Here is a 10,581-nt window from a genome sequence, read left to right on the forward strand (position 1 = left end):
AATCCAAGGCCTAGAGACCGAGAATCAACCCCACTAAACCAACAATACATCCTAGCATTGCAGGTCTAGTCTCTTAACCGCTCGGCTACCGTGACACTTTTTTTTTTGATACCGAGTTTTTAACCTAGAGATATCCATTTTGAAGGTCCCCTTGAGCACCCCCAAAAAAGTGATATCGTATTTTTAGTACGAACATTTTAACCGTATAGTATTTTTGCTACTCGCTTCCGTTCACGACACCTAATTTGGTAATTTTTACATAAAGCACGCCTCAAAAAAGAAAGAAAGAAAAAAAAAAAGAAATAAGCATTACTTTATTTTGTTCAAATTTTTCGGTATTCAGTTTGCGAGTCAAATATCTTTTTTAAATTTCCTTAATTCAGAAAACGTGGAAGAGAATGTTCAATAATGCTCAGGGAATAGATTCCCACGGGACAATTTACAGTGTACATTATACAAAAGAAAATACTGTTACTTATTTCACAACACAAAATTAAAAATGAAACAAAAACTACATTAAAAATTTAGAAGAATATAAAAACCCACTGTTGCCAACTCAAGTATGTTGAAAAGAAAGGAAATGCCAAGATAATTTCTTTTAAGAGCTGCTAAAAATTTAAAACTTTATTACAGAACACTTAAAGCTTACAGTAACTTGATAAAAGTAAATAAATTCAATATTTACTCTTTTTCAAAAATAATTTTTACCTAATATTTAATTCTAATCAAATATTACGTAAAGGAAAAAGGGTTTACAATTCACTATAATGGTCCTTCAAAGAAAAGCCTCAAATCTTCCATTTCCTAAACTGCCTTGAAAGGAATATTTTTTAGGAAAAACGTTTCTAACAACAGTTATACAGCTTTTTAAATGAGTTTAAAAAAAAAAAAAAAAAAAATACATTATAAAATTCGTGCGAAAAACTATAAAACCTTCGGGAAATGCTGACTTCCGATACCGTTTTCATCAAAATAGTTATTTGTATTTTATACACAGGCACCACGAGCGGTTAAGAGACTAGACCCGCAATGCTAAGATGTATTGTTGGTTTAGTGGGTTCGATTCTCGGTACTAAGCCTTTTATTTATTAAATGGTTAATACGAGAAATTAATAGTAAAGTATGTTAGGCGCTTAAGAGACTGGACTCGCAATGCTAAGATGTATTGTTGGTTTAGTGGGTTCGATTCTCGGTACTAAGCCTTGTTATTTAATTAATTGTTAATATGAGAAATTTATAGTAAAGTATGTTAGGCGGTTAAGAGACTGGACCCGCAATGCTAAGATGTATTGTTGGTTTAGTGGATTCGATTCCCTGTGTCTAGGCCTTGCATTAAATAGTTAATATGAGAAATTTTTAGTAAAATACGTTTGCTAGTCGCCTCCGTCCACGACTTCTAATTTGATAGTTGGACGTAAAGCCCGCCTGAAAAAATAGGCAATTACTTTACTTTACTGGAGTCGTAAATTATTGGAGCAGATTTGATTCATTTTTTTTTTACTTAAGGCTTAAAATTGTAACCGCTTAATATTATATCGGAGAGTTTTTCAGCGGTCATAACTGAAGCGGCCAGCGTGTGCCCTCGTACCATGTCGAAAAATATAGGCGAGCCAGCAATGCGTAAATTTGCAAAACCGTGTACTTTTAGCAATGATGGATCAACTACGCTAGTTTCGTCAGTAATTTTACCCATTCTGCACGTACTCACCGGATGTCCAAGAGATCGTGTCCCATACCTTATAAAACACTCCAGATCTGTATCATTATCTAGATCAATAGGACCGCACAAGCTTTCAACATCTTTAGTTATCAACATCAGGTTGTACTTTGACAAAGAAGCAGTATTTGTTAGTTCGCGGATTTCACCTATAGCCCATTTAGTAATTTCAATATCTACCGAATTTGAAAAATAATTTGGATCAATCAATGGTGGGACAAGAAAATTTCGACTTTGTAATTTCACTGTACCTATGGATTTTGGTTTTAATTTTACCACAGCAATGGTTAAAAATGGTATAGTAAAATTTTGTTCAATGCTGATGTAAGGACCCATTAATATTTCAACATCTGGTGGGAAGTTTGTCAAACGCTTTTGATTGATAAACGCCACAATTTCTACCCCATTTGCTGTTGTCAACTTACCGTCTCTATTTTTAGCATAATCGACTATTATATCGTAACTGGTTTCATTGAATGTTTCTAATAATCGTGAACTTATAGTGAAGTTCAACGCTAAGTAGAGATGGTCGTATAGAGTTTCGCCGACTGGAAGATCCGCTATTACTGGTATACCAAGTTCTTCTATATGTCTTCTAGGTCCGACACCAGATAGCATTAGTAATTTTGGCGTGTTTATCGCACCAGCTGTTACTATAACCTCTTTGGTGGCTGTTATAGTGAAATATTCCCTATTTCTATAACATTCTACACCAACAGCAGTACGATTGGTTTCATCGAAAATTATTCTCGTCACCAGCGTATTCTTAAAGATGTACAAATTTTTACGATATCTGATTGGTTCTAAGTACGCTTTGGCGGTACTGCATCTAGTAGTACCATCGTGAATAGTGCTTTGTAGATAATCAACCGCAATTTGTTGTTCACCATTATAGTCCAACGTTTCCAAGCCGAATTCATTGCCAGCATTTAAGAACTCTCTGAGTAACGGATTATCATTGTCATAGTTACTATGACTTATGCACAATGGACCGTCTGTTGAATGGTACGGGGAGTCCATCAAATTCGGTATTGAGTTATTTTCTGCTTTGAGAAAATATGGTAGCACTTCCGCATAGCTCCAACCATCGTTTCCATGTGCGGCCCAATCATCAAAGTCTGCCCTATTTCCGCGTATATATCTCATGGTGTTGATGACGCTAGTTCCGCCTAGACAATGCCCTTGATGGTATGCACAGAATCCATTTTTATCTGGAAAATAAATTCAAAAATTAAGTAAGAAACAAAACTAAGAAATACTGGTGAGACCCCACTCACATGACTTCCGGTAACTCTCAAGGTCATTACTTACAAATTTCCTTCAAACAACAACAATATCTTCTACATTTAATACTTACCAACATTTTAAAGTTTGGTAAAACATTTCACAAGCAATACAGGGAATCTACCCGGACAGATACGACTGTATAAGTCCATCTGTATGTATGTAGTATATATACAAAGTTTTTCGGAAAATCCGAGGAGCCATTTTCACGAGAATCCCAAAAAGAATCCCTGGAGTAAAGGATCTACTTTGGATTAAGGGATTTTCTTCAAACTCAGAATGTTTACATCCACTATAATCCTTCTTATCGGGACACAAGAGGTAGGGACTTACATTACCTCAAACTGGAACTTTAGAAGGTATTTATGCATCCCCTCTCCTAAAAAAAGAACCACTGAACCAATTTTCCAAGAAAATCTGTTTCCACCAAAAAAAAAAAAAAACCTTTTGGCACACCTAACCAAAATATAAAATTTGAATTTTCTGCGATGTTTTGTTGTTTCTGAAATAGAGTGGATACAAACTGACAGACATTCATACTCAAAATAATTTGTAAAAACTATTTTATTTGGGGGGGGGTATACTTCAAAACGTATATTTTTCGATAAAATCTCAAAAATCATAAATTTGCCCCAAAACAGTTACTTCTCTTATTTATTAAGAGGAAGTAAAAAAATGGATATCACTAGGTTAAAACCTTGGTATCATGAAAGGTGCCAAGGTAGCCGAGCGTTTAAGAGATTAGACCCGCAATGCTAAGATGTATTGTTGGTTTAGTGGGTTCGATTCCCCCGGTCTAAGCCATGGATTTTATTTAATGGTTAATATGAGAAATTTAATAGTAAAGTATGTTAGGCGGTTAAGAGACTAGACCCGCAATGCTAAGATGTATTGTTGGTTTAGTGGGTTCGATTCCCCCGGTGTCTAGGCCTTGGATTTTATTTAATGGTTAATATGAGAAATTTACAGTAAAGTATGTTTGGCGTTTAAGAGACTAGACCCGCAATGCTAAGATGTATTGTTGGTTTAGTGGGTTCGATTCCCCTGGTCTAGGCCTTGGATTTTATTTAATGGTTAATATGAGAAATTTATAGTTAAGTATGTTTGGCGTTTAAGAGACTAGGCCCGCAATGCTAAGATGTATTATTGGTTTTGTAGGTTCGATTACTCAATGAATAGACCACTTTCCCGTAAATGGCTTCTAGGCTATACTGTAAACTTCGTATTGGTTAGGTTAGGCTTCTCTGTAAGGCTAAATTTCAGTTTAATGTACGGTTTTACGAACAATAATCTTGTTGTGAATTAATATGTGTCAAATACTCCCGTAGAGTGAGTTCTAACAAGCTTTTGAGACGAAATAAAATCTAGGTGGCAGCAGCAGCTGGATTCGAACCCGGGGGAACTCCTCGTTCGAAATCCAGTAAACCCTAATCACTGGGCCTTTTCTCCTTCTTCTGTTTCCCCCCCCCCCTTTCATATTTCCAGTTAAAGAAAAGTCTCGTACTTAAGCATGCATTCTGCTTTACTGTTGTAAAATTCCAATCGAATCTGGTATCGTATAGTTTTGTCTGTAAAGCAGGCACATCCGATATATAGTTTCCGTCGTCTCCAGCTTCGATTAGTAAAATCTTCCACTGTTGATTCTTTGATAATCGATTAGCCAATGTACAGCCTGTAAAATAAATAATAAATTAATAGTATTGGACCGTTGTCCATGAGCAAATCCCCCCCCCCCACAAAAAAAACCGTAATAATCAGCAACAGATTATAACTAAGTTTACAGGAAAATCGTTACAGCCGTTTTGCGGAAAATTCAAGAAAAGTGTTACTTCTAAGTGAGATATTGGGAGAGGCGTCCCCTGCGATTAATTACATCATCAAATTTCAACTTTTTGTATATTTTTTTTTCCTCTACTTCCTTTAAATTAAAATTTCAGTTTCTACACATTTTTTGGAATGTAAAGGGGGGAAGTATGTCATTCTGCACCGAGTATTAAGAAAACATTACAATCGGAAATAAGACTTTCTTGAATGGCGTTTCTTTTCCGGTGTTCCGGTGATTTCCTTTATACTTCGTATTTACTACATACACGTATTGTTTTGTAAATTATTATTTCAATTACTATACACGAACACAATATATATTAAATAATACCTGCCGCTCCACCTCCAACAATAATGAAATCGAATTTTATTTGTCGACATTCCAGGCAGTCAGCAGAATCGATTGGTTTAAGCGATGGATCGAGTTCTTCTGGAAAATATTGTTCTAGCAGTGTTGCCAATGTACATAGAAAGGAAGTAAAGTTCACCTGTTTTAATTAAACAAAAAAAAAATTTGAAGGTTTCTAAAGGTTTTACCAAATAAAGAGTAAAGTTTAACCTAACTATGTAACTATGTTAGTTACTAAAATAAATTCCTTAAAAGTGTACTTACGAGGTCTATTATTCGACTAAAATTAGACATAAACCGGTTTATTAACTAGTATACTTTTTTTTTGTAAAGTTCGTGTGTCTTATAAAATGCTAAAAAATGAAAATAGTCTTTTTTGAGCTATACTCAGTGCACTGCCGGCCTCCGTACAGTGTTTTCTCTGGTTACAGTCAACATCGGACGGTGAGCTTTTGTAGGGAAGAGAAGAAATCTAAGAGGGCCAGCAGCTGGATTCAAAACCAGCTTATCCGCGTTAGAATCCAATTACTGAGCTAAACCACTCTCTTAAGTTTTGAAACTTTTAGCCCGTGAGTCAACTTAAATTTATGTTGTTTTCTTTTGCTAGTTGTAACTAATATATTATTGGTAAAATGACAACTTATGAAGTTGTAAAAGTAAATAGTTGTAAAATTATGACGTATACTCAGTTCAAGATTAAGTTGTGATTTATTACTCATTCATAGGAAAGGAATTAGTAAAGTAATTGCCTATTTTTACAGGCGGGGCTTTACGTCCAAATTAGGTGTAGTGGACGGAGGCGACTAGCGAACGTACTTTACTATAAATTTCTCATATTTACCATTAAATAAAATCCAAGGCTTAGACATCGGGAATCGAACCCACTAAACCAACAATACATCTTAGGAAAAAATCTAAGAGTGTATTGCAGTTGCAATAGTATAACAGCCTAGTGAGGATGCCATGTTGACTTATTGTACACATTCTATCGTCCAAGTTGTCTTCGAAACTTTAGAAGAAATCTAGCCACCACCCTCTTCTCGCAACCCCCACCCTTAATAAAATGTCAATGTTTCCGGTAAAAAAAATTGTATTTGGAAAATCGCTAGACAAAGTTTAAAGGAAATTGTAAAAGGCTGTTTACGAGGAAATCTTATAAAAGACGACTTCCGGTCAATCGGCTTCCATCTAATGGGGGGGGGGGGGGAAATTTCGTCACACAATTCTTGCATATTAAAATTATTAACATGGTAAACCAGGCCAGCAAACAGTGATGGCACTTTAGAGGAAAAAGCTCTCTCTCCCCCAGAGTGCCCTAAAATGCATTTTTCTTGGAAAAAAGGAAATCGTTGCGAGCTGTTTTTCTTTTTTGGAGAAAATCCTGAAAAACTGGAAAAATCTATTCAGTAAATTGGCACTTCCGGTAGACTGATTTTGGCCAAAACTTTATTGCGTCATTTCCTGATAGTATCTAAGCTAAATATCAAATTTGAACGTTATGCAAATATTTGTTTGTGGCCAGTGGGAGGACCTCAATATCGATATATTTCTGGTTAAAGCTCATCGAACCATCTGCTCGATTACTAAGTTAAAAATAAATAAAAAGCTTTGGAAAAGCTTAAAAACTGTACGATAATTTAATGGGCATACTTACCATGTTCTCAGTATTTGGAAAATTCTTCGATTTCCTCAGAGATACTAGGAGAGTGATATTTCAACTGCTCAAGTACAATTAATTATAATATACCGTTCACATGCACACTCTTATCTATTACGTGTCTTAGCTGTGCAGTTACACTCTTATCTATTACACTTTGTGATAAAGTTTTATTCCCCTTTTAAAGTGTTGTTAACTTTTTAATGAGCAATCGTTGTTTAAATAGCTCTATTTCCGATCAAAATATTATTAAGCCTAAGTTAGTGTAACTAAGTTAGTATAACAGTTTTCTGCCAATCTTAAAAACTAAGTGCGGTTATTGCAATCTTAATTGTTAATTAAAATTTTTAATGCGAAATTTTTTGGCGTATTAACTTCTACTTTCACTTACTTTTAATAAAATTAAGAGATAAGAACAACTTTAAAATTATAAAATATTATATACATATATCATGGACTGTTTAATTGAATCCAGTTATCGGCCCTTATGGCTCACTGACAATCATGAACAGTGTGTTGTCTGGCTGAGCATTTAAAAAAAAGAGGAAACGATTTCTTGGAAATTTATAGTATAGTATGTTAGGCAGTTAAGAGACTACATCCGCAATGCTAAGATGTATTGTTGGTTTAGTGGGTTCGTCTCCCCGGTGTCTAGGCCTTGGATTTTTATTTAATGGTTAATATGAGAAATTTATAGAAAAGTTTGTTAGGCGGTTAAGAGACTAGACCCGCAATGCTAAGATGTATTGTTTGTTTAGTAGGTTCTATTCCCCTATCTTAGTCCTTGGATTTTATTTAATGGTTAATATGAGAAATTATATAGTAAAGTATGTTAGGCGGTTAAGAGACTAGACCCGCAATGCTAAGATGTATTGTTGGTTTAGTGGGTTCGATTCCCCAAGTCTAGGCCTTGGATTTTTATTTAATGGTCAATATGAGACATTTATAGTAAAGTATGTTAGGCGGTTAAGAAACTAGACCCGCAATGCTAAGATGTATTGTTGGTTTAGTGGGTTCGATTCCCCAGGTCTAGGCCTTGGATTTTTATTTAATGGTCAACATGAGACATTTATAGTAAAGTATGTTAGGCGGTTAAGAGACTATACCCGCAATGCTAAGATGTATTGTTGGTTTAGTGGTTCGATTCACCAGTGTCTAGGCCTTGTATTTTATTTAATGGTTAATATGAGAAATTTTTAGTAAAGTATGTTAGGCGGTTAAGAGACTAGATCCGCAATGCTAAGATGTATTGTTGGTTTAGTGGGTTCGATTCTCAAAAGTATATTTAAATTAAAAATCAAAAGTATTTATTAGCATAATATTACATTTATCTAATTGCAAAATTAATTTGTTCCTATAGGTCAATATCTCGAGAATTTATTTATTTATTAAATAAATTAAATTAAACGGGTATATACCCAGTTACATCAATGTTAACAATAGTAACATTATTATAACACTTGATAATTATAAATGACTAAAAATTGATGACAGAAATAGTATGACTACAAAATTTATGACTAAAACAGTGCAGTGACTCGAATACAGTAACTTAAATGCAGTGACTCAAATACAATGACTTAAAATATAAAATAAAACACTGATATTAATTGTTTATTTAAGCAATAAAAAAATTATATTGTACATATAACTTTTATCATAAAACTTTATGAATATCAAGTTCATTTTGTATGAATCAATTATTTACTACGAACATCTATTTTGGTAATTATTACTCTTTTAGCAAAAATTTGAAGAATATCAGTCACGTTTTAGATTGTTCGTCAGTCCATTAGTTTTGGAATGGGATTAAATTTTTTTGGATCGCAGAAACTTAGTCAGAGAAGAATTTGGGAGCCGTCAAGTAGATTTGTTTGTAAGAGTATCAAGTCTGTGTGTAGTCGCCTAGAGGAAAGGCTTTCAAGTCTAGTGATTTCCGTTATCAGATCGAATTGTAATGAGTATAGTCGTGTGACTTAAAGGCCAGCTGTAGAATTAATGAGCCAATCCACTTATCTGTAACTATTGAATAAAATGTCCGCAAGTTTTTCACCTGTCACAATGGCAGCCGGATTCGTATGTCCACGGATTAAGGTAGGAAATATTGGCGAGCCGGCTAGTCGTAAATTCGCAGTTCCATGGACTTTTAAACTAGGATCTACCACACTGGTTTTATCCGTAATGGCGCCCATTTTACAAGTAGCCACAGGATGGTATACAGTATGCGAATTAAACTTTATATAACAATCAAGATCTTCATCATTATTTGCGTCAATATTTCCGCAATAAGTTTCTGAATCAGTGGTTGACCATTTCATGTTATATTTAGCTAAACTGTGCATATTTATCAATTTGAAAACTTCATGCATACCCCATTTTGTGATTTCCATATCTAGCTCATTTGCAAAATAATTTGGATCAATTATTGGTGGATCTTGGAAATTTCTAGTCTTCAATCTCAGGGTACCAATGGATTTTGGTCTTAAATTTAAGACAGCAACGCTCAAATATACTAGACTTATATTGGGACCAGTGTCCATGCTAAACAACGTACCAAGAAATACTTCCACATCTGGTGGATGATACTTCCGACTTTCCTGTGTGAAAAATGCCACCACATCCAATCCAATTATTGTTGTCAATACACCTCTTCTATTTTTAGCATAATCCAGAATCGCTTCGTAACTGGATATATTGTACATTGCCAGTAATTGCGGATCTACGGAAAAGTACATAGGAATGTAGACATGATTTACTAGTGTTTCGCCGACTGGAAGATCCGCTATTACTGGTATACCAAGTTCTTCTAGATGTCTTCTAGGTCCGACACCAGATAGCATTAGTAATTTTGGCGTGTTTATCGCACCAGCTGTGATTATAACCTCTTTGGTGGATGTTATAGTAAAATATTTCCCATTTCTATAACATTCTACACCAATAGCAGTACGATTGGTTTTATCAAAAATTATTCTCGTCACCAGCGTATTCTTAAAGATGTACAGATTTCTACGATATCTGATTGGTTGCAAGTAGGCTTTCGACGCACTACATCTAGTAGTACCGGCCGTCATAGTTTGCTGGATATAATTTATCCCGATCTGTTCTTTGCCATTGTAGTCCAGTGTCTCCAAACCAAATTCATTGCCAGCTTTTAAGAACGCCTGGATGAACTGATTGTCATAGTTACTGTAACTGACGTTTAGTTCACCTTTTGTTGAATGATACGGTGAGTCCATTAATTCGGGTATGGAGATATTTTCTCCTCTACGAAAATATGGTAACAGATCATCATAACTCCATCCATGATTTCCTAGTGCTGCCCATTCATCATAATCGGCTCTATTACCACGGATATATGCTAAAAGGTTCACTGCGGTTGAACCGCCCATAGCGTGTCCTTGGGGATATTGGCAACTTCCGTTTGCATCTAATAAAACAGAAAACAAAAACAAAAAAAATATCATGTACTTTGTCAGCAAAATACCTCTTTTTCCAACTCCTTCATTGCTATTGGTGGATTTAGAATGACCTGTCTATCTTAAGCAGATGATTGGCCAACCGAGCGTACCCAGCTCTGCGCACTAAAACCTGTTAATAGCGTACTGCTCAGGGCAAGAACAAACTTAGTTTCTATCCTTGTTTTTTTCTCACCAATTTAACCTCTGGTCACCTTTATCTAGTGCTTTGTCTACTCTTTCATCCTCTAATCTTTTTTTTAATCGGAAAAAATTATCATCCTGGAATTATTAT

The 10,581-nt window shown here is 35.0% G+C and overlaps 3 protein-coding genes across 4 annotated transcripts in view; 1 reads left to right on the forward strand and 2 right to left on the reverse strand.

The window, feature by feature from the left end:
• The window catches only part of LOC141450103 (uncharacterized), a 276,891-nt gene that overhangs the window by 38,425 nt on the left and 227,885 nt on the right, over positions 1-10,581 (forward strand). The gene's annotated exons all lie outside the window — the stretch shown is intronic.
• Positions 1,199-4,884, reverse strand: LOC141450093 (L-sorbose 1-dehydrogenase-like). The gene is made up of 2 exons (XM_074120151.1): positions 4,506-4,884; positions 1,199-2,928 (listed from the first exon to the last, which is right to left on the reverse strand). Exon 2 carries the CDS (start codon positions 2,861-2,863, stop codon positions 1,502-1,504), a length of 1,362 nt encoding a protein of 453 aa, XP_073976252.1. The 5' UTR covers positions 2,864-2,928; positions 4,506-4,884; the 3' UTR covers positions 1,199-1,501.
• LOC141450094 (glucose dehydrogenase [FAD, quinone]-like) lies at positions 8,268-10,295 on the reverse strand. The gene has a single exon (XM_074120152.1). The coding sequence runs from the start codon at positions 10,293-10,295 to the stop codon at positions 8,844-8,846; it is 1,452 nt and encodes a 483-aa protein (XP_073976253.1). The 3' UTR covers positions 8,268-8,843.

This window comes from Rhodnius prolixus, unplaced genomic scaffold (assembly GCF_049639745.1).
Source record: "Rhodnius prolixus isolate KJV_2025 unplaced genomic scaffold, Rpr scaffold_2, whole genome shotgun sequence".
Taxonomy (NCBI): domain Eukaryota; kingdom Metazoa; phylum Arthropoda; class Insecta; order Hemiptera; family Reduviidae; genus Rhodnius; species Rhodnius prolixus.